Here is a 24964-nt window from a genome sequence, read left to right on the forward strand (position 1 = left end):
GGATTTCAACCTTTGTAGTTCATGGTGAACCTGGGTTGGTTTGGTCACCGTCCTTGAAGGGATTGTTGGCTGTCCGTGTAGTCCATCAGATTGGGTGGCTTCTGAGTAGCTTTATTCTCAAATTGATATCATATTGATACCCAGAAACTCTCCCTTCTGGTGACCATGTAAATAAGATACCATTTACAGGTGTAAGAAGAAGATTTCTCTTCGTTATGAGAAGAGTTTTGGCAGATTATAGGCAAGAAAGGAAAAAGTTGATTTTGAAAGGCACAGAGTCCCCTCTTGACTTGGCAGTAATCTTCACCTACAGCATTTAATGTGAAATCACTCTGGCCAGAGAATAATCTTACTAGGCTTTAATTAAAAGCACAAGGTGTTTTTATTTTTTCAGGTCTCCTTATCTACTTTTTTTATCTTTCTCCCCTGTTTCCTTCCATTTCCATGCTCTCCCTACCCCTGCCCACCCCCACAACCCCCCATCATCCTTTAACATTTAAAATGTTTTTGGCTTGGCTGATCCCTCTGGATAGAAACTGAGCCGAGCAGGATATTGATTACCAAATATGGTATTGCTGCTAAAGATGTTAGAGGAATGTGGCTTGTATTCTAAGCCTCCGGCCTCTGAATAAGCTGCCAAACAAATTAGGTCATTTTAACTTCTGAGCTTGCCTTTTTTTTTTTTTTTTTTTTTTTTTTTTAAATAAGGAGCTGGAACTTTGATTTGGAACATGATGGTGGTGTTATTTTAGCTCACAGAGGGGAGGGGTATGAAGAGGGAGTTGGGGAGGCTTAATTCAGCATGTTTTAGGACACGAGCCATCAGTCCAAGCGGTGTAAAAGGCAAGCATATTGTGCAGAGCCTCTGTTGACTCTGGAGCACCAGTGGAAGAGCTGAGGCATGGAATTCAGATGTGCAGCCTCATTATCTGAGGCTAGAAGTTCCAGAGGACCACTGAGAGATCCCAGGATGCTCTTCTCGTGCTACAATGGCCTGGACCACAGTGCTCAGGTTTAGGAAAGTTCCTTCTTCGGGAAGCAGCAAGTACAATAAAAGTCGGCTTAAAAAAAAAAAAAATCCTTCTTCACGGGAAGGTTGGTGGAGTGGAGTGCCAGGGAGGACACCCTGAAATTGATGGCAGATTGGCAGATTGCTACTATGTGTAGCTGATGGGGTGTTGTGTAAATAGGCACAGCATACCGTTAGCCAGGGACTGCACTTGTCTCTCAGCAAAGACCACAGCGCTTTGGGTCCATATTTGGAAATATTTATTCTGTTGTGATACTAGCTTTGATAGAGTGAAATGCTCTTACGTGGAAGCGGATGAAAGCAAACTCTGCTTCAGAATGTGGCCTTACTCTTTTTCCTCATTTATGTGTTTGGCAAGATAATACTGAGGTTTCCTAAGTTAAAATGAAATAAAAACAGAACAGTTAGGGAAAGAATTTCTTTTTACCTTTCTTACAACTGGCACCCCCCTTTTTGCTTTTTGTCGTTGGTTAGGGCTGTACAGAGTGGATTCCTTCTCTTCCCGCCCACCCCTGTTGCTACCTTCAGTTGGTTTCTTCTCAGAGAATGGACAAATCAGGCTCACAAAGAAATTCCACCCACTCCAGGATGTCTGTAGGTCAGGGCTCTGTGGCTTTTGTTGTATCTCCCTGAGGAGCTCTCTGTCTTCCTCCCCCCTTATTTCTCTTATTGCAGTTAACTGTCCAGTCACAGGCTCTTTGTCTCATCTTTGGAGCTGAACCTGTAAAGCTCAGAGTTGTTCATCCTGGTCTACAGTCAAAGATTCTTACTAATTTCTTGTGGAAATTGCTCTTTTTTCAAGCTAATTATGTAGAAAGGGGCCTTTGGGACCCACAAGCTCACATGTACACTAAATGGAAAACCTGTGTTCTTAGGATACTCATTTTCAGAAATCCACCCCCTTTCCAGGGCATACCATGCAGACAGATGTGGGACCTGAGCCTGTTTTGGACGCACATTTATATACTATACTGGGATATCTTTTTGTTACTGTTGTTGGGATCCAGAATGCATAGCACTGGAAAATAGATAGGAGAATATTTGTTATGATTAATAACAGAGGCATTCTTGAATGGTAGGAGGGTTTCAAAAGAGATTTATCTTGCCCTAAATCTTGTGTTTTATAATGTTTGTGATTTATTGAATGTTTTGTTTTAGGTTAACTGTAATAATAGGGTCAAGGGTAATTGAAATTACTACCCTCTCTTTGGCCCATATAATCTGTTGTCTCTAGCCATGTAGCTAGTAAGCCAGCTATAATCAAAACTGGGACGTTACCACCTCAAGACAGTAAGGCTTTATATAAATTTATTAGCTAACTGGAATTAAATGATACTAGTTACATTGAAATCTTTAATCTCAGTTGCTGTTTTAATAACTCAGTACTACATGTATCACCATTATGAAAGCCCTCTAGTTAGAAAGGGAGGGGAATTTTCTTTATTTATAGGTGATTAAACTAAGGCATCGAAGGATAATCCTGTTTTACATCAGTATCAGAACACTTGTCAGGGCCTGGGTCTCCGTGATTTCCAGTATTGTACAGAGCTTTACGTTAATTATTCTTATTGGTAGCCATTAATTGAGGTTTTTAACTCTACTAGGAATTTGCTGGTCCATATTTAGAACTCGAATCTGGGGGCGCCTGGGTGGCTCAGTCAGTTAACCATCTGACTTCAGCTCAGGTCATGATCTCATGGTTCGTGAGTTCGAGCCTCGTGTTGAGCTCTGTGCTGGCAGTGCAGACCCTGCTTTGGATCCTCTGTCTCCCTCTCTCTGGTTCTCCCCCGCTTGTGTTCGTTCGTTCTCTCTCTCTTTCTCTCTCTCAAAAATAAACAAACTTTAAGGAGAAGAAAAAAAAAAAACCAAAAACTTGATCCTGAAGGTTTTTGTTCAAGAAGAAATAGTTGAAAAAACATGGAACTAAATTTTTGAATTAAGTAAACAAAATCTCCCCTGACTTTCTAGACATGTTGTATTACAGATTTTCACATATTATGTGTAAGTAGTGAGAATGAGAGTTCTTGCTGACCTTTTTTTCCTGATAGGCCAGGGTTTACTGGTGTGTTTATTTTGTCACCATTCCGGTTTGACTCTAAGGAAATGAAAACATCTTCCATTTGTTCTTTATTTCCAAAGGGCATCCGCTTCGATCCTGAAATTCCGCAAACACTACGACTAGAGTTTGCTAAGGCAAACACGAAGATGGCCAAGAACAAACTAGTAGGGACTCCAAACCCCAGTACTCCTCTGCCCAACACTGTACCTCAGTTCATTGCCAGAGAGCCATGTAAGTCAATCTACTTTTCATTAAAAAAAAAAAAAAAAAAAGAATAACCAAGAATTGTTGGTGTGCTGCATGTGAAATTACACCACAGGACATAGAGCTGGCTGAGTGTCATTTTCTAATTCTGTGGAGAGGCTGTCTGTTCTTGCTGTCTTAATTCCAAATACAGCAATCTTGTTCATGATTGGCTGCCCTAAAAGGTGGTTCAGCTGGATTAGAACTGTAACTACTACAAAATTTCATTTGATGTGTTGTATATTTCCTTAATGTCATCTCGACCTTATTGTAAGGGTGTTTCTGTTTGCCTGAGGGTATAAACCCTTCTTTATTCCCCCATCCCTGGATATGAGAGTTGGTTCTCGGCATTTTACTTCATTTGTTGAAGAACATCAGTTCTGTGGCTTGGGAAAGTAGAATATTAAAAGTGAAAGAAGCAGATATTAAAAAGTTCTGTTTTGAGAACAGTTGAGCCCATAAATCCAGAGGGAAAAGTAAACACAAAGAATTTATATATTGGAACAATCAGTTCTAGCAAACCAATACTGATAAATTTAAGGAAATTTAGGGCTTCCTGTTGTAAATTAATTGGGTAAGGACACTAATTGCTATACAAGTGTTTTACCCCACCTAATGAGCTTATTCCCTTAAATGGCCAGCCTACAGTTTTGCCTTTGATTGAGTAACTTGAAAAGATTGTCTTAATTTTCTTTCTCAAACTCAATCAGTAGCATAAGTGAGGCGTGAGATAGGCCTTAACTTTTCCTTTCATTTTGTAGCCATATGTGATTTAATATGGCAGGGCATTCAAGCAATCCCAAGTGACTTGCTGTTATTTGGAATATTTTTGCCCTATCGTTCTTGATCTTCTTTCCAAACCACATGATCTTGATCTTCCTCCTGCTTTCCTTGTCGGTACGTTTCAAATTTTCTTACTGAAATTGAAGGGCACGTGAGTTTCCTTCTCCCCCCATGTCATGTGTGTGTCAGATTTAATTAGGTTATTATGGAAGTTATAGTCATTCTGTAGCCATGTAACTCTTGAGAATGCTGCCACTTGTCAGTGGAAACTAACAGGTAAGAGTTTTCTCCCCCTAGTGTGTTCTAAAATTTTTCTGTGAGGCCAGAAGTCATAATAGAGAAAAAGTTTTGTTCTTCATGTCCTAGGGAAACCTGAAACCTTTTCTAAACAAGTTTCATCTTATGGTACAGATGCACTACAGGAAGATGAGCAGACATTTCTTAAATGATTCTGTGTCCTTACAGCATTTAGTTCAGTACCTTTTGTATATTGCATGTATTTAATAAATGTGAATTGCAGTTATAAGTGGATAGATTAGTATTTTAGTTTGGCCATTTATAGTTTTCTATTTGTATGCCTCTTCATTTCCCTCTGAGATTTCTTCTCTCTTTAGATGTCAGGAAAAAGTATTTGTGAGATACCTTGATTTAGAAGAGGAAACCTGGAATATCTCTTTAGTTTTCTAGTAAATTTGCTGCCTCAGATCTAAGAGTGCTTTGAAAAGATGAATTCAGACAGCAAATGTAATGCTGGCAATACTTATCCTTTCAATTCTTCATTGAATGCTTTTGTTCTGGGACCTCAGTTTTTTTTTTTAATCTGCTTATAAAAGCTCTGTGAAATTGGTAGCCAGAGAGGTGATAGTTCACGACAGGGTACACAGAAGCAACAGAGGTGGAAAAGTGGACATCCACAAGTCTCTGAAGTTGAAAGAGAGTTTGAAGCGGAGTTTAGGACACCACTCTGGCCAGCTCTGCCCACCTCCCTTCCCTGTATCCAGAACAGCTCAGAAGTGGTCAGATAGTCTCCATGGCACAGGCAAAACTTGCCTGGGCTGCCATGGCAAAACAAACTTGAAGCTAAAAAAAAAAAATCCACACACCAGTATATTCTTGAGAAAATAAAAGTTGTCATGATACCTCTTAATATAGCTCCCTTTTACAGCACAGGGGCCTTGATGAACAGCAATTCCACTCTGACTCAGATTGACCTTATCATCCATTGCAATTCCCTCTGGGAATCGTGAACTTCCCTGTCACATATGCCGAATTGTTTTCCCTGAGAGCATGCTGTAGACTAAAAACACCATGGTGTGGTTCTTCACTGGTGATTCCAATTGCACTGTGCCTGTAATTGGTGTTCAAGGTGTGGTGGTCAGTTCAACCACTGTTAGGAGTAGACTGCAGTGGAATCTTTGAATTGCGGGCCTGGAAAAACCCTGGAGGCTTCTCTGTTATAGACTGTGAGAGTGGTTTTTTGTTTGTTTGTTTATTTTGCGAGACAGAGAGAGAGAGAGAGAGAGAGAGAGAGGGAGGGAGGGAGGGCGGGCGGGCTGGCGCAAGAGAGAATCCCAAGAAGGTTTTGCACTGTCAGCGTGGAGCTCGACCTGGGGCTCAAGCTCGTGAAGCATGAGATCATGACCTGAGCTGAAATCAAGAGTCAGATGCTTAACCGAGTCATCCAGGTGCCCCAACAGAGAGGTTTTTAATGTTTCTTTTTGTTGATGTTTTTATATAGTTGTGGCTGAAAAGTGCCCTTTGTCATCACTAAAGGAAGAATGTGCAAGATTCAATTACACAACAGTTTGCTTGAACTCTCATTTCTCAGATACCTGTTGAACTTTAATGAGCACTCAGTGTGCTAAATATTGGGGAAGAAGGAGACTGGTTGGTTCCTTAAAAGAGCTATTAGTCCAAGGGATTGGTGGTGGTCAAAGTTGTCAGGAAACTTGGCCCATATAAAGGACGTCAAAGATTTTTTACAGCTTAGTCTAGATTGCCCCAAATCAGACTGCCTTATTTGCTGAGCACCTGCTCTGTTTGTGTAGAGCATGGGAAATGAGAAAACTAGCTACTGCACTTGCCAAGGCAGATAGTGGCCTGAAATAGAGAACCTTGGTCTTAGACTCAAAGATGTCGGTAAGAGTTCTGGTTCTGCCTGTCATTGTGAAGCTCTGTGACCTTAAAGAAAAACATTGAGGGGCGCCTGGGTGGCGCAGTCGGTTAGGCGTCCGACTTCAGCCAGGTCACGATCTCGCAGTCCGGGAGTTCGAGCCCCGCGTCGGGCTCTGGGCTGATGGCTCAGAGCCTGGAGCCTGTTTCCGATTCTGTGTCTCCCTCTCTCTCTGCCCCTCCCCCGTTCATGCTCTGTCTCTCTCTGTCCCAAAAATAAATAAAAAACGTTGAAAAAAAATTTTTAAAAAAAAAAAAAGAAAAAAAAAAAGAAAAACATTGAACCTTGCTGTGCTCCTCCTGTTCCCTCAGCTATGAAATGGGAATAATACCTTCCTCACGTGCTTGTTAGGAGAGCTCAATAAAACAAGATCCTAAGATTGTGTTGAGGATTAAATGGATATAATATGTAGAGTACCAGGCAAACATAAAGTACAATCTTAATTTTTTTTAAAAACATTGAGTTGCTTTTCTTTCTTAATAGTTAAAAGTAAATATTGATCTTCTGAGGTATCATCACTGTGACTATAGCTAACTGTCTTTGTAAATTAGGAGAGACGATGAATGAAAGTCCTATATGGTTCCAGGAAAGTATAGTATACTTTACTAAGGAAATAATTCCCTAATGAAGTTTTAACTTATTCCCTTGTTTATAATAAAGTAAGAAAAGTACCGTGAGAAAGCAGGAAGTAAGAGATACAAAAATTTTATAAATTATATACAATTCTGCTGGATTATGCATTTGCTTGTACAGGAAAGTAGGGTTCTATAGGGTAAGAACTCCACTTTAGAGCTGAAAACAGAGCAAATCACCGTCTCTTGAGTTTTGTTCTCATCTGTAAAATGATGTGCCAGACACTGCTAAGCATTTCACATGAATTATCTCCTTGGATTCTCATTAGCACTATTGGACACTTGAAGAAACAGGCCTTAGGGAGATCCAGTAGTTTTGAGGTTACACCGTCATCAGGCATTATGGGTTGAATTGCGTTCTGCCAAAATTCCTATGTTGAAACTCCAACCCTCAGTGGCTCTAGATGCAAGTGTACTTGGAGATAAAGTCTTTAAAGACATGATTAAATGGGGCCATTAGGGTGGGCCCTAATTCGATATGACTGGGTTCCTTGAAGAAAAAGAGACGCTGGGGATGTGTTCACACAGAGGAAAAGGCCGGTGAGGACATAGTAAGAAAGAGGCCATCTGCAAGCCAAGTTACAGAGGCCTCAGGAGAAGCCAAACGTGTTCCCACCTTAGTCTTAGAATTCGTAGTCTCTAGAACTGTGAGAAAAGCCATACCACCCAGTCTGTGGTATTGTGTTATGGCAGCTCGAACAGGCTAGCACATCAAGAGATAGAGCCTGGATTTAAATTCTGACCTGTTACTTTTTAGCTTTGTACCTTTGGTCTAGTTACTTAACCTCTCTCTGTTGTGTCATCTCTAAAATGGCAGTAATAGTTATACCTACCCATAGGGTTGTGAGGATTAATTAACATGAGAGGGCCCCATTCACAAGAGTGACTACTCCGTGACTGTTTAACATGTGCGTGTAAGAACATCTATGTTGTGCCTTCTGTTCCTCATAGTTGAGACTATAGTTTTTCTGCATTTGTATACTCTGCATCTAGCACCTAGGAATACATGTAAAATCAAGATGCTACAGATTTTTTATTTTGTGCTTTTTCATTTGGAACTTTAAAAAATTAATGTGTTATTGAGGCATGACAGGGAAACAATAAAATGCACATATTTAAATTCTATTTTGATAAGTTTTGTCACAGTACATAGGGAATATAGTTGACTCCATGCTCTTGGTCTGTTTGCACTGCTTGTGGCATACCGTATTATCATAGTGGCTTTAAAGGTGGAGGCAACCAATACGTACAGAGCATTTGCTCAGATTTTACCCATTCAACTTTAATTTTAGGGAGTAAGTTTCAAAAGGCTCTAGAACTTTGCAATAATTCAGATTCCCATAGTCCAGCCCCAGGGATTCTGATTCTGATTCTGGGTCTGGTCTAGGACTTATGCTTTGCATTTTAAAAAACTCTTTGGGTGATTCTGATGCACAGATTTGAGAATCCCCAGCAGAGCAAGGAATTGTAAAGTTAAATTCTACCGCTCACTCCTCTGTTTCCCTCTCCTCCACACCCCCCCCCTCCCCACCAAAAAAAAGAAAAATGCTCTATTGAACTGATACTCTTGTTAAATACCTGGTAAGCACATAATCCCTTGGTGAATAATCAGACCACTTCCTTGATTTCTGCCATACCACTGGAATTTCCCATTTATCCAATACTGACCCTGGCTGTGTGGAAGTGAATTTTCTGTTTCATGTCTGAAAAGATCCTAGGAAAGTTCCGAAAACTTCTAAAATGCCTAGCAAGTGCCCTTCTGCTTCTGGGGACAACACTCCACGAGCCTAAAATCTGTTAATTTTCGCCTCTGTGGGATGGGGCCATCCGGGGCTTGATCTGAAGCTCCATGTGCCCATGGAACAGAGCCAGGGTACCTGCATTTTCCAAGGCAGCATACACAGCATGTGCTGTTTGAAAGTGCTGTACAGGGGCGCCTGGGTGGCTCAGTCGGTTGGGTGTCCGACTTCAGCTCAGGTCACGATCTCGCGGTCCGTGAGTTCGAGCCCCGCGTCGGGCTCTGGGCTGATGGCTCACAGAGCCTGGAGCCTGCTTCCGATTCTGTGTCTCCCTTTCTCTCTGCCCCTGCCCCATTCATGCTCTCTCTCTCTCTCAAAAATAAATAAAACGTTAAAAAATAAAATTTTTTTAAAAAAAAAAAGTGCTGTCCAGTTCCCAGCTCTGCTCTGAAAATATGCAGGTGCCTCCAAGTACAAGGTGCTATGTATCCCACACTGCTCTCCACAAGTGGGGTCATTTAGAAAGCCAGTGACTAGGCCTGAGGAAGACCTAATCAAGCCGTTCAGAGAGAGGGAAGGCAAAGACAAAGTTGCAGGTGTTCTGTGGGGATAAGGGCAAGACTGTTTTGCTATGAAAAGCAACTTCCGTAGGGGCATTGGGTGTCTCAGTCTGTTAAGCGTCTGACTCTTGGTTTCAGGGTCAGATCGTGATCTCACGGTTTTATGGGTTCAATCACTGCATTGGACTCTACCCTGACACCGAGGAGCCTGCTTGAGATTCTCTCCCTGTCTGTGCCCCTCCCCTACTCTCTCTGTCTCTGCATCTCTCAAAATAAATTAAAAAAAAAAAAACTTCCTTAGATTTTTGTGTTTTATATTTCATAAAAACAAACAAATAGTTCCAGTTTACTCTGATAAGAGGAAAGTTTTGGTTTCCTCTGCTTCTCAGAGGAAAAGAAATTCCAGCAGTCCAGGAAAATATAAAGAAGAAAATAAAAGTCATCCAGGTCCACTGGAGATAACTACCATTAACATTTTGGTGTATAGTATCTCTATCCAGTTTTTGAATTTCAGAATCCTTCAACTTCCCCTTTTACCTTTAAGGTAAAATTCTGATGCCCAGGGAGATTAAATGGCCTGTAGGGCCAAAAATAATATCTGGGCTCTCACAATCCTTTGCCACAGCCTCTGTGTTGCCGTTGCTGTAGGGTACTAGTTCATAGTGACACAGATCCCTCGCTAGAATTAGAGCAGGAGGAGTGGTGGGGGACCCTGGCGGAAGGCCTGGTGTCCCAGGTGAGCGCAGCCTGCTGCTGGAATTCAGGTTGTTGACGGAATGATCTGCAGCCTCTTATTAAATGGATAGGGAAGAAAGCAAGCAGCCATTTACTGACCTACTATTCTAATCCTTCAGAACAGTGTGGCCAAAATACCTCTTTTCCACCTAAAGAAGTCGAGTAACTAGCCCGGAGTCTCACAGCTCATTTTAGGCCTCACTGTGCCACACTCCTAACTTATAGCCCACCAGGAGCTTTGGCTTGAATTGTTTTTAAGGTATTCCTTAGGGGTGCTTTAAACTCATTTAAGCCTTTAAAGGTGATTTTTTTTTTTTAATCTCTTAAATTTAGAGAGAGGGAGGTGGGGGGCGGGGAGAGAGAAAGAGAATATGAATCTTAAGCAGGCTCCACACTCAGCTCAGAGTCCAACACAGGGTCTGATCCCAAGACCCTGGGATCATGACCTGAGCCAAAATCAAGAGTCAGATGCTCAACTAACTAAGCCACCCAGGTGCTCCTAAATATGATCTTATTAGAGACCCCAGATGCCTGCATCTAAGGAGATTTCAATTTCAGGGCAGGTCACTGCTCAGTGAAAGTCAGGCTTCTGTATAATTCTATAAAGCATCAGATTTTGATGATCAGGATGCATTAATTGTAAAATGTTTTCTGACGTAGTTGACCAAATTGAACCGTAGGGTTTTTATTTAGTTTTGGTGTACTTCATTCTGAGTTATTTCAGAATAAGAGTGACTCCTTTCAACAGTTTTTAAGTATTTCAATTCAATGAATAATGGCATCATCAGCAAAGAGGAGGGTATTTGACTTCTTTGATTTATACTGGAGGATATGCAGGCAGTTTACTTAAGTGTTTCCCATCATTCAGATGGAAATGGAAATGAGCATGAATGGCAAGAGGCAATCCTACAGCTCTGTTTTACATTGATAGTTTCAGATCCTTAGACTTCATCTGTACACTGCTCTTGGAATCATGATAGTATGAAAACAGCATAAGTACTCACCAATTTAGTTAAGCAGACTCTGTGATCTCTAGGTGATCCCTGTTTGTAAAGTCCCAAAAGGCTGATTGACGAGCAATCTGCAGAAAATTTTTCACTATTACTTTTTCTTTTTTGAGTTTATTTTGAGAGACAGTGAGTGCTGAAGGGGCAGAGAGAATCATAAGCAGGCTCTGCACCATCGGCATGGAGCCTGATGTGGGGCTCAGACTCACGAACTGTGAAATCATAACCTGGCTCAGAATTGAGAATCAGACGCTTGACCAATTGAGCCACCCAGGTACCCCTTCAATATTACTTTTCAAGGAGATTGAAAACCTTGCCTGCTCCTGACATAAAGGAAGGGTTTGAGAGACCTAGTCCTGCAATTGTTTGAAAATAAAAATAACACAGAAATAGGAGGAGTTGTTTAACTGGATATCGGGTCTGTTATTTAGGGAGATAAAAGATTTGAGTTGGAGACAGGTATGTTAACCACATGATCACGATCTGGGCTCTTCTGCATTTGAGAAATAAGCCCCAATATATTTTTTTTCTTAATTCTTCTCTTTATAAAATAATAGTTAAGTTTCATTTTGTAAAATGACCATGCCTGATTCATTTTATTGTTAGAGAAGGAAACCATAAATGAAATGTAAAAGGTTAAAAATACATGTTTCCCTACCATCCAGGAATAACCACTGTTAACGTTATGTTGTATACGTTTCTACATACATTTTATGCATATATGTATAAAAAATGGTGTGTCAGGTTTTCTGGTTTTGTTTGGTTACAGCATATAATCCCAGCGTCCTCATTTCTTACTTACTTGTGACCAGTTTTCCATCCAGGACTGTGTACCAAAAGCATTATTATTTTTTTTTTAATTTTTTTTAACATTTATTTATTTTTGAGACAGAGCATGAATGGGGGAGGGTCAGAGAGAGAGGGAGACACAGAATCCGAAACAGGCTCCAGGCTCCGAGCTGTCAGCACAGAGCATGACGCGGGGCTCGAACTCACAGACGTGAGATCACGACCTGGGCCGACGTCGGACACCCAACCAACTGAGCCACCCAGGCGCCCCCAAAAGCATTATTTTTAAGGGCGTTTCATGTTGAAGGTGTGGAGGTGGTGGTGAAGGTCTTCAGTGCCTAGCGAGAAATTTTTTCTTTCATTTAAAAAATGTTTATCATTTGAGAGAGAGAGGGACAGAGAGCAAGCAGGGGAGGGGCAGAGAGAGAGGGAGACATAGAATCAGAAGCAGGCTCCAGGCTCTGAGCTGCTAGCAAAGAGCCCAACGCGGGGCTCGAGCCCACAGACTGCAAGATTATGACCTGAGCTGAAGTCACCGGCTTAACCAACTGAGCCACCCACCCAGGCGCCCCCTGTCGAGAAATTTTTTCTAAATAATTGGTGGGGAGAGAATGGAGATTGTTGAGCATGGCAGCCTCATGTTTTAAGGAAGACACTCTCCTTCCTTAAGCTGTTGGAAGCTGCACTGGGGAGACAGGAATGGAAGGACACCATAAAATGTCTTAACATAGAGGAAGAAATTCAGTGGTGGTGAGGAGGGCCCTTGCCTGAATTCTTTTCTTAATATGCCTTGAAATGCCACTAGGAAATACCCTGCTGGGGAGGTGGTGCTCCTAGGAAGGAAGCTTCCCTCCTCCCCAGACCTCCACCCCACTTTCACTAAGTTTTGGGAAAAGAAATTGGTGGTGGTGAGACCACAGATTATTCTTTCACCCGTTTTTCTTACCTCTGTCCTTGCTGATAAGGGTTTTGATGGGAGGGGGAGCCCGATGTGATGCGGAAGTTGTGGACGACAGCAGTAATGGGGAGTCTTTGGGCAGTCAGAGCCATTGGGAAGCGATATAGGAGAGGGGCCAGGAGATGGACACCAGGAGGAGACAGGAGGCAGCTGGCTTCCTGGTGGAAAGGAGACCAGGACATCAAAGTATGGAAGGTGAGCTTGCAGGATTGTGCTTACTTGGATCATGTGCCCCCCCCCCCCCCCAACAAAGCAACTCCACAGTGGGAGTGTCTAGGGATTCTGTCTTTGTTGTGGACCAGTTTGAAGCTACCAGAAGTGATGTTCACAGAAACATGCCAATGATTTCCATTCTGGGTATTGAGACTTTATAATGATTGACCCGCTGAGCCTCTCACCCCCAGTAACGCCAGGTATTTGTGGGCCCGATTCTCACATCACAGAGAAAGGCCCATTGTCAAGCATCAGGAAGGACATGGATTTGGCACTCAGGATATGTGTGAGGGCACCAGGTGCTTAGGCCCCTGGACATTCTGAAAAATAAAAACATGAAACAAAACTGCAGTCAGTGAGGACAGCAAAATACTCTTAGAAACCAAGATATCCTAATTAATGCTTATTTCCACTTATGTCCCACTCTGACAAAGCAAAAATACTGTTTGCGTTAAAAAAAAAACAAATTCACAACACCACACCAGTGTTTACAGCCCGTCTCTGCCTCTGTCATCTCAAACCTGCACACATTCCTAGTTTTTGCTTAATGTGTGTAAATTTTAATAACTAAGTTTAACAATATTAAAGTAATATTAGGTAATGGATGTGATAAGAATGGTTTCCATATATATCTTGTTTTATGTGGGAGGTGAGTTATTGCAGCACTGTGTAGATCAGCAAATCTGATCCAATTTATTTATGATACAATTTAATGAGTAGCCTATCTTTGATTAGCAATGGCTGTTAACATTATGCTTTGTTTCTTGTTTAATCATTGATTAGCTATAAACAAAGGCCTTAAGAACTCAGGAAGTCAAATCTCCTTGGAAATCACAGGATTCTTTTATAATGCAAATAACTGCCCCAACTTTCATGTTTTGTAAACTCAAATTATTCATTATATCTGCAGAGAAATGAAAGAATAAAGGAGTTAATTTAGTGGGACATTCCAGAAGGAACAGCTAACATAGACTTAATTCTTTTAAGGCCGTGTACTCTCCTCACTCATTAAAAAGAGAGCATTTCTCAGTTAAAGTTTGATTCAGTCTCCCTGTTTCTTTCTTCCCTTCTTCCTTTTCACACACTTGTAAATCCTTAAAGAAAGAGGTGCCTTTTCTTGTATAGCAGTTCTCAAAGTATTTTTCTGCCAACCCCAGGTTGGTCTCCAAGACCCTTTCAAGGAGTCCCCGAAGTCTAAACTATTTTCACGAGAGTGGTTTGTTTTTCTCCCTGTGTAGCAGTGTGCGTAATTACTGGCACCTTAGTACATGTCAAGACAGTGGCACCAAACTGCACTAGTCATCATTGTATTCTGTACTGTTCCATGCTTTGTTTAAAAAAAGAAACCAGTTTCATCTAAGAATGTCCTTGATGAAGAAGTAAAAAATATTTTTATTCCATCTCCATTCTTGATTACACGTCTCTTGACAGTATTTTTGACAAAATGGGGAAGGTACATATTAAAAATTAAAACGGGTGCCTGGCTCAGTGGGTTGAGCATCTGACCCTTGATTTCAGCTCAGGTCATGATTCCAGGCTCTTCGTCCGGTTCTGCACTGAGTGTGGAGCCTGCTTGGGATTCCCCCCTCCCCCCCCCCTTCCATTCCCTCCCTTTGACCCTCTCCCCTACTTGTGCTTGCTTGCTGCCTGGTTACTCTCTCAAAAAAAATTTTTTTAGGGGCTCCTGAGTGGCTTAGTCAGTTAAGCGCCTGACTTTGGCTCAGGTCATGATCTCGCGTTTTCTGAGTTCAAGCCCTGCATCATGCTCTGTGCTGACAGCTTGCTCAGAGCCTGGAGCCTGCTCTGGATTCTGTCTCCCTTTCTCTCTGCCCCTCCCCCTCTCATACTCTGTCTCTGTCTCTCTCAAAAATAAAACATTAAAATTATTTTTTAAAGAAATTTGAAATTAAAAAAAATTTTAATTCATTTAAAAATATGGCCTCCCAGAGATAGGTAGCTTGTGAAGGAAGAAGTATTTCAATATCTTTTACAGGTAATTGTGGATATTCCTTGTTTATATTACACCAAAAGATTTGTTGCATTGTAGAATCAAACTTTATCCATGAGCTTTTTATGTTGTTAAATTCCATTTCATGCATGATTTTATGATGACACATTGATCTTTTGGAAAATACTGGGTCACTGAATTATACTGATCTTCCAAATGTCAACTCGTTTTATTCATTAAAAGAATTTCATTAATAATCACTGATTTCACCGGTGAGGCTATGTTTTCTTTTTCATATACTACAATCAGTACATTGCAATAGATTGCAATAGATTGAATTAAAAGCAGATAATAAGAATAATAAGCAGATAATAAGTTGTCTTCTGTTGCACCAGATATTGAAGTTTTATCCTTACTTGTTTTGGTATATGTAGTTGTTTTTCGTAAAACATATTATCTTAATATGTAATGGGCTTGGTTTTTTAAATGAGTCGATAAATGTTTTTAAAATTTAAGTTTTAATTTTTAATATGATAGAACCATAGTTTGGGGGCATGGAAACCTGTATTTACCAGATAGCTATTACAGATTTGGGGCAGGTGATTAAGTTTGCAGCAGCTGGGGACCCTGGTGACTCAGTTGGTTAAGTTTCCAACCCTTGATTTCAACACAGGTCATGATCTCGCGTCTCGAGGTTCATGAGATTGAGCCCCACATCAGGCTCTGCACTGACAGTGTGTGGAGGCTGCTTAGAATTCATTCTCTCTGTGACTCTCTCTCCCTCTCTCCCTCCCCTGTTCAACCCCTCTCTTTCTCCCTCTCTTACCCTCCCCTTCTCTCTCTCAAAATAAGTAAACTTTAAAGGAAAAAAGAAAAAAAAAACACAGCAAATGCTAAATGTTGATTGATTTAAAAAAAAAAAAAAAAAAAAAAAAGTTTGCAGCAGCATAAGCCCTGCAGAGCTAGACTGGAGGAAAACAGTGCCGCTCCAGTGCCTGGAGGTCTGCAGGCTCACATGCCAGCCTCCCATTTGACTAGGGGCTTCTATTTATGCCACTTACTCTCTAGAGACCCTCCCAAGAATAGCTGCATATGTGGTGGTTTTAAGAGCTGGATAATATGTTTCCCATTCATTCTGGGAGAACTTCCTTGGGGGAATGGATCTGGACTGAGTACCTTTCCAAACTATTTAATCACCCCCACCACACCCCCATTACCTGATGTAATACAGGTTCACCGAAGAACCTTGGAAAAGATTAAAGGGGAGGGGATTAATGTTTTTAAGTTCCTAAACCTAAAGACACATGCTATTAAATTCTGTTGTATTTACTTTGTATTTTTTAACATACAGTTTTACAAATGAGCTATACTTTTAAATACAGAGGTTTGAGGCATCTTGAAAGTCACTGGTTTTCTAATAGTATAACATCTTTGTCATGTAATATCTGTATTTTATAACTGAGTGCAGAAAATTGTCCCCATCCCCATCCAGAGATAACCGTTTTAATGTTTGTGATGAATAGCCATACAAAGATGCACATCTTTATATTTGAGTGGGATTATATATTATTACATGCTGCTCTGATGCCTGTTTTCATTCTCTGCTCTAGGCCTCATTTTACATATCAGTAAATATATAGCTGATTTGTAACAATAGAATATCAGGTAATCAAGGCTCTTTTCCTTGGGGAAAAGCCTAGCAAAAGTGGTGGTTGCTTGGAGAGTTAAGTGAACTGAAAATCTCAAGCTCCTGGTGTAATGCGTGTAGCTGGTGCAAATACGGGTTCTTCATCCTCCTCCTCTTCATTAGCTGCTAGGGTTTTAGCTGTCCTGAGAAACGGTGGAGTTGGAGCCAGAAGCACCATCTTGGTTTGAACGGAATAATCTAATTAGTGGCTGAGGGTGAAGGCACGTTAATTAGTTAAATATCTGTCTCGAGGTCGAGGAGATCAACCTGGTCAAACATTAACAGCTCTGTGCAGGAAATTATGCTGAGTTCCCGGTTAAGTTTTCTCACTTGAGTTTAGCAAACATGTGAGGGGAGGTGAGAGATATAAAAAGCTGAGTGAGGTACAGCTCTGTTCTTGAGGCGTTTTACACTTTCGTAGGGGAAACCAGCCTGTAGATGACTGCAGTAGATGGCAGAGCAGGTGCTAAAGTGAAATCGTAGAGAATGCTGTGTGCAGATGATAATGCTGGTAATTCGGGAGAATGGAAAAGATCTCCTGGAGGTCTCTAGACCTAGTATCTGAAGGTGAGAAACATTTCAGTAAGCAGAGAATATGCAGAAGTGATCTACAGACTTGAGGGGGCGGCTTGTGGGAAGGTGTAGGAAGGAAAGGATCAAAGAAGAGCTTGTGGTCTAGTGAGGCTGGAGAGATGCGCAGAAGGAAATAGAGGGTGACCACGCTGGATTGGAAGGTGCCGAATCCAGGGCGTCCGTAGATACCAGAAGAACAGCACGGGACCCTTTCAGGCATTTTATTCCTTCACAGAACACATCGCACCAGCACAGTGCTTTAGTCATCTCTGATAAGCATTTATGGACTAAGCAAGCTGATAAAGGAGGCTGGATTGGGGGTGAGGGTTAAAATGACATCTGTTGTCTCACCGATTCTGTAGGTTAGAATTCCAGGCACAGGTTTACTGGATGGGTCCTCTGGTCATAGTCTCACAAAGCTGAAATAAATGTGTTGGGCTGGGCAGTTTCATCTTCTGTATCCACATGGTTGCAAATTTCAGGATCTTGAGGTTGTAGGTAACTGGCTACAAGTGATTTTTTATAAGCTGTCATTTACTTGAGCCACTGCCAGGGGCCAATTACAGGCACATACACATATTAGTGCTAATCCTTCATAAAAACTGTAAGGCAGTATTGTCTCTATTTGACAGGTGGAGAAAAGCCTGCAGAGAGTAAGTGGAATGCTGTTTTGGTTTGTTTTTTTCCTTTCCTCATGGGCAGAGAAAGATTCTGTGGTGGTTCTGCATGCCTATTGTTCCTCACCTCAGAGGCTGAATTTACTTGGAAAGGAAAACCTTTATTAAAAAGTCTCATTACCCTGTGACTTAAGTACAGGGGTGTGCGTGTTTGCATAACAGAACTGATGAAAACATTCCCCGGTGACTTGAATCACCTACAGCTTAGGACCCTTCTCTTAGGACCCTTCTCGTGTCTCCTTGGCTACTTTACAGAAGAAACTTGTTTTTTGGGCCACAATACAGAGGAGATTGGGGTCTTGTAGATTTGTTTTATTTCTGTTTATTTCTCTTGTTTTCAACATACCAAAATGTAGAGAGAATCAACCCCAGAAACCCATCTACATTCATATTTAAGCTTTATCAAGATTACACCACAACTTGCTTTTTATATCCCTTCTCTCTTTCTCCTCCTCCTCAGTCTTTCTAGTTGAATTGTTCAAAGTATAGCCATATGTTGCATTTAGTTATGTCTCTTAAAGGTCTTTTCATCTAGAGTAGTTCCCTTCTCCCACCTCCCCCTTTCTTATGCCATTGTTTTGTTGAAAAAAGTATCAGCCATATTGAGAAAAAAAGTCCTGGGTTTTTCTGTTTGCTTCCTTTAGGTGTCTGTGTCCCCTTTATTTACTGCAAATTGAAAGTCTTGGTTAGATTTGAAAGGTTTGGTTAAGGAGTCCTAGGTGGTGCTGTGTGCTTTCATTCATGTGATACTACGTTATGAAGTAACCAGTGTTTGGGTCATTCTGTGGTGATGTCAAAATGGGCCTGTGTTCAAGTAGTAATTGGATGATGCCTTCATTGTAAAAGTCACTGTCAACTTCATTTTCATGGCTTTATCCGTTGATCTTTACTGCGTTACTTGATTAGGGGTTGAAAAGAGTGATTTTCCTAATTATGTTCATTTTCCCTGAAATAAAGTTAGTTTGTTCATCAGAAAAGAAGTTGAGGAGCAAAATAAATGCTTAATTCTTTCCATTTATTGCCAGTTTTGAACATAAGGGATTGGTGCCCATTTATCTGTTTTGGGGGAGGGGTGTATGACTTTTCTTTTTCTTTCACTTTCCCTGTTTTTGAGTATCTTAATGAACCTGGGTTTCTTTATTTTCAGGGTATTTCAGTGGATTGCATTCATTACTTCTGCATGGGGGCAGGGAATCACAGCATCTTTTTGAAGGAAGGAAATTCTGCCTCAGGCGGGGCTTTATAATCTCCATCATCGTTAGGAATGATAAAGTCTTTCTGGCTGGTGATTCAGGACTGGTGCATTGCACCTTTGTGTGTTTTCCAAATGCTTCAGTAGGACCTATCATTCTTGGATTATAATGAGTTTCTTTGGCTGTTGGATCAAAGCAACTTTTCTATCTACAGAATGGCCACTATTACAACTTTGTTGAGGTTAAGATTTTTAGAAAATGGATTGATGTTTTGTTTTGTTTTAAATTCAGATTCCTTAATTAAGAACTGCAGTAGAACACTGAGATTATTAATAGTTAGATAGGATTGGGAATTTCCTTCTTAATTTTAAAAAAATATGTGAACAGAAGAGTAATGAAAAAAAGTTCTACATGCCCAATAATTTCCCCCCATTAAATTAAACTAAAAATGGAAAGGTGGGACATATAATAGAATGTTCATCAAAAAGAAATTTATTTCATAAGAAGTGTTTTTGAATTATGCATATAAACATAAAACAGACTGACCAGTGTTTTTGACTAGACGCCTTAAAAATAAGCTCAGGGGACAGAAAGTTAAATATTTAGATTCGTGTGAAATGTTAGTTTTGTAGCTGTGTGTCATTGATGGGAATAGTCCTGGAACATGTCTCCTATGCTTGTTTTAACACCTGACCTTGGTCCCTGGGATGAAATGTATAGATGGGAAGATATCAGTGATATGGGAGGGTTTGACATTTTTTTCTTTTTTTGTATAAGCCCTTTAGTTGTTTCTTTGCAGTCTCTTTAATACCACTGAAAATGGGGTGGCTTTCTAGAATCAAGGCAGTATGGATCTATGATTCCATTATGATCTATTTGGGTTCACTGACTTTTTCCCCACAAGGGCTACACACTTGAGTCTGAGGCTGAACTTACTTGAGTTTTTCATCTTATGTTTGTGAAGAGTGGACTGCTTGCATCAGTAAGTGTGGTGCCTAGCACAGAGATGGAAACTTAGTAGGCACTTTATATGACAATGCCTATTTTCCTGTCTCCCCCTCAGCTGGGGATATTATCATATATAAATGGATTCATTCTGTCTGATAGGCAAAATGGCATGGCGTTTTAATGGTTTATTAATAAAATTAGTTTCTTGTCAGATACTGAATGGTCATTTAATTTGAGAGGTATTTTTCCATTTGTCTATTCCTCTTTTTTTTTTTTTTTTTTAAGATTTTATTTTTAAGCGTCCTCTGTACCCACAGTGGGGAGCGAACTTACAACCCTGAGATCAAGAGTCTCATGCTCTACCGATTGAGCCAGCTAGGTGCCCCTCATTTGTCTATTTCTAATTTTCTTTATTGGTTGTCTATGTAAGAAGAGCAGTGCTTCCTTGACTACTGTAGTTAATTTTCAGTGGATAATTTTTTCTTTGTCATTTGGTTGAAGGAGAAGATGGTAGGTAGCTCTGTGTTTTCTTTTTTCCCCTCCCCCTCAAAATTAATAATGTGAGCATCCCTCACAGCTGGTGGTTTCTCTTTAAAATAATGATGAATTTGTGTTCTGCTTGACCTCACTGAGCTATAGTGGGAATAAAATGAGATAATGTGCTTTGAAATATATTAAGTGCTTCATAATGGCACATTGCTATACCAGGAGAGCATGAAGCTCAAGGCTTAAGCATAGCATCATTTGGATTGTCATTTGGAATGTGGTTCCTCCAGAAATACCTTTTTCTTTTCTTGGTTCCTGGGCTCTTATAAAGTCCAGAAATTGTGTTAACACTTAATAGAGACACAAATTGTGATATAACCGTGCCTTGGTCCGTTATGTTCTGGTGAGTGGAGGAATAACCAATAACCAAGAGGATAGACCAGAGAGAGTTCACATTTACAAAAGTTGATTGTTATCTTGCTTTCAGTGTTAACCATTTTTAATAATCTCCTAATTTTTTATTTTTAACTTTTACAGAAAATTTCAAACATACAAAAGTAGATTCTTAGCCTAATGTTTTGTTGTTTTTGACAGTTTATTGAATCAAGGTCCAAATCTATACCATTTTTACATTGGGCTGGTCCCTTATAAAAATCTTTTTTTTTTTTCCCCTTACAGTATGTTTGCTGAGGAAACATTATCCTTTAATTTCTTACAGTGTGAATGATGCTTACTGCATCTCTGTGGTGTTTAGCATGGTCCTGTTTTCTGCATTTTCTTTAAGTTAGTAGTTACAGAGGCTTGATCAGATTCAGGTTAGGATTGGGGGTCGAGGGCAATATGCACTTCCATCAGAAGGCACACAGTGATTAGTTGTCTCCCCCTATGTAATGGTAACAGCCGTCGAAGATCTCTACCTACATCTGCTGGTTAATTGCCAGTCCTTTTTGTGTGTAGTTATTTACTCCCTTTAATTGTATTTCATGAAATTTATTTATTTTTTAATTTATTTGAGAGAGAGCCCACAAGTGAGGGAGAGAGAGAATCCCAAGCAGGCTCCAAGCCAAGAGTTCGGGGCCCCGATGCAGGGCTCCAACTCAGGAACCGTGAGATCATGACTTGAACCGAAATCAAGAGTCAGACGCTTAACTGACTGAGCCACTCAGGCGCCCCTTCATGAAATTAAAAAAAAAACAAAAACAAACTCCCCCCCCCATACATTTGCCAAAGAGCTCGTGTAAAGATTATACCAACTTATGTAGCCAACAGCCGTGTACTGGAGTACCATAATTCTCTTACTTTATACACATGGTGTCTGGGACTTGAGAGTCCTAGTTTCCCCTAAGGTCATATAGAGTAGTTAGAGTTGAGTATAGGAGTCATTTCTCAATCTTGTACAGGACACCAGCTTGCTTCTCTTTCGCAGCCCTAGGTAGTTTCTCATCCCCACTTATAAATGGTAGAAGGGAAGAAATAAAGACAAGGTGAGAGATTAAAGAAAGAAAGTGAACAGTTCGATCAAGAGACTTAAAGATGCAAAAACGACTTCCAGGATATTTCCCAGTTTCTCCTCTCATTTTGATTCCCTGATGCTTGTAATGATCCACCATTGATTATCATTACTTAGGACATTGCATGATCTTACGTGTTTTTCAAAATACACTGACCAAAAACATCAATGGCCTTAGAATCCTAATTTCAGACTTTGCCACAAAGACTTTTTCGTAGCACCTTCATCCATGCCCTTTAAAGACCTTTTATTTAACACTATAAAAAGTACCAAAGCTGGGATCCTGTGGGAACATTCCAAGTTTAGTCCATCATTCACCTAAACATTTTTTTCCTAACACTTCTCTCTTCATTTATCAGTAGCTATATTTATGAAGAAATTCAATCTAGATGTGTTTGATAAATCTTGTCATTAAAAGGTATTTCAAAAGCCATTTTATTATATAGTAAATGTTTCTCAAGCCTGTTTCATTTAAGTTCTTTTCCTAAAATAGCAGTTTAATTTGACTTCTGGCAAATAGTTACCCTCAAAGGTTGAGCTAAGTTTTGAATGTAGTAACTTTGCATAGAAGCTAAATTTAGCTATTAGCCATCTCCCACTTCTAGTTTAAGTCCAAGTGAACTTTTAAAAGTCTAAAATATATTGGCCTCTCCCAAGACCTAGACTCTGATATTAACAAATGCCAAAAGAGATGTGCAAACAGGAAACTCTGTGACTCTTTTTAAAATGTTGTAAGTCCTGTAATCATTTTTCCATTTAGCCCTCCCCACCCCCCCACAAATAAAAAGATCTACAGTAATCCTGTGGAAACTTTAGAAATCTTTTTGTTTTTCTTGCCCACATCTTCCCATTTATATATTTTAAGTGCTACCTGATATGGCAAACAAATGTAAATGATGTCCTTTCAAAGTTCACTGGCTTCCTCTCTGAAGTCATCTAAAATTCTGGAGCCATAATACAAACCATCAGATAAAGTGTGAGACTTTCTACTTGAGAAACATTAAGTGACTTAAAATGATTAAGTGGAACCAGAAGAGCATTTTTTCCCCCAGTTTCTAGAAAGAATTGTGTTACTCCCTTAAGTGGATCTGTTAACAAGATTTTAGTTTAGGAGAATGGAAACTCCTTGAGGGGACTGTGTGGAGGTAAATCCTGGCATATAGAGAAAAAGGTGTTTGATGGGGCACAGACCCTAAGGCCAGCTTGGTTGCTAGTTCAGGACCCACCCACGGAGAGCTCCCACCTCTGCCACTGGGGACAGCCCCTCCAGCTGGTCCTCACAACCCTGCCTAGGGCTTCCCAGCCCCTGACTCTCGAGTCCTCTCCCGAATACCATCATACACTTCTGTGAAAGAGTTCCTTACCACTTGTGCAAAATGTACTGATATTTTAAAATATTTGATGCGTTTAAATCCCAGATTAGTATCAGTTATGATAACAGACCTTTTGACAAAAGGATGTCTTTACTTGACGCAGATGGCTGTAGTGATGAGAAGAGCTCCACTGCCCTCTGGATGGAGTCTCCCTTCCCTAGCGTGTTGTACAGGCCCTTCGCGAGCCTCTTCTCCAGACACCGGTCCCCTCACAGCTGTGCTCTGGCAGTACTCCGCCGCCCGGAGTCTGTGCTGCCACTTGTGTCCTCTCTGCCTCTGACCTTCCCACTCGTAGTGCCCATTCCCTGGCTGTAAATTCAGTCTTTGTGCAAATTAGCTGCTTGTCCTTCAGAAGTCACCTTAGCTGTCTCATCCTTTAGAAAGCTTGTCTGACTCTCCAGAGGTGGACTAATTGCCCTTCTGGGCTGGTAGCTGCTGTAGAAAACTGTGTTTTTTTCCTTGCCGCACCGTATAGAAATTTCCGGTTACCTCTCCGTCTCCCTCTGTAGTCTCTCAGCTTCTTGAATAGTAAGACTGAGCTTTGCATAATGTTAGGTACATAGTGTTTGATAAATACTTGCTAAATTCCTGCTCCAGTTCTGCTACTAACTGGCCCAAATCTGTATACCCTGAAACTTCCACTCACCTATTTTTACTCCCTGGACCTCATGGAACAAGTCTAATCCCATTCTTATATGATAGCCCTTCAGAATCTAGATTTCTGGGGGATAGTTCTCAGAAAGAATGAGACTGTTGCAGAATGAGTGAGTTCTTATACATGAGCACAACATGAGGCTCGATCCCACAACCCTGGAATCATGACCTGAGCCAAAATACAGAGTCGGACACTCAACCAGCTGAGCTTCCCAGGTGCGTCGGTGAGTGTAAGATGTTCTTCAAGTGAAGACATTCTGCAGAGATCAGAGTTTTGGGCTTGATTTTATGTTAATGACTTTGAAGGCTGGGAAACTGCGAAGTTGGCTCTTAAGCACACACAGCCTTGGGGAAACTGTTCTGAGCTGTATGGCTGTCCCTCGATGGTTGTCCCTGCGAAGTGGCAAGAATTAACTTCGTTCATGAAGTGATAAGCGGCAGAGAAATGATGGTGTGTGGTAGGTATGAGAAGAAGGAAGGAAGGTATAAATGGAAACCCTCATCAGTTATGCTGTCCTTGATTCAGAACGAATTGGGAACTATTAGAGATTTATAAGAAGAGGAATTATCAGAAAGAACTTAGCAGTGGGTTTTAAAAGAGATGTGGCTTTTAGGTATTTTCTCATCCTGTAAAAATTAAATGACTGATTACAGACGCATCACCCAAAGTGCCAGGGTGATGATTCAGATAGTGCTGTGCGGCTCCACCCTAAAAAGGACACATTAGCCTGTCTTTCTGACACATTCTCCCAAAAAACTTGCCCAGTACTACCCCCACCTCTATTCTCTTATTTATTTCCAGCTCCATTTGCCCCTTTGAACCTCTCAAGAGTGAGTGAGTGTGGGAAAAGTAACTTCTCCAACAAACCTTGAGATAAGTTTCTGTAAGCCCTCAGGCAGGCTTCTCATTCTGTTCTTGTAGCCGGGACAGAGGAATTAACATAAGGAACAGCCCTGGGAGCCAGTGTGGAGTCTCCACACCACGGAAGCCTGG

At 40.8% G+C, this 24964-nt stretch overlaps 1 protein-coding gene across 16 annotated transcripts in view; it reads left to right on the plus strand.

The window, feature by feature from the left end:
* RBPMS (RNA binding protein, mRNA processing factor) overlaps window positions 1–24964 on the plus strand; it is a 177115-nt gene that overhangs the window by 107037 nt on the left and 45114 nt on the right. For 11 of the 16 annotated variants that reach the window (XM_023252437.2, XM_023252435.2, XM_023252436.2 and 8 more), the window contains one exon: window positions 3170–3320. The exons of 4 other annotated variants lie outside the window; for them this stretch is intronic. In XM_023252437.2, coding sequence (XP_023108205.2) covers window positions 3170–3320 — 151 coding nt within the window. Of the gene's footprint in view, window positions 1–3169; window positions 3321–18953; window positions 20159–24964 lie in introns of those variants that run through there. One more of the 16 variants, XM_045055320.1, reaches the window with a different exon arrangement.

Source organism: Felis catus, chromosome B1, assembly GCF_018350175.1.
Source record: "Felis catus isolate Fca126 chromosome B1, F.catus_Fca126_mat1.0, whole genome shotgun sequence".
Classification (NCBI taxonomy): domain Eukaryota; kingdom Metazoa; phylum Chordata; class Mammalia; order Carnivora; family Felidae; genus Felis; species Felis catus.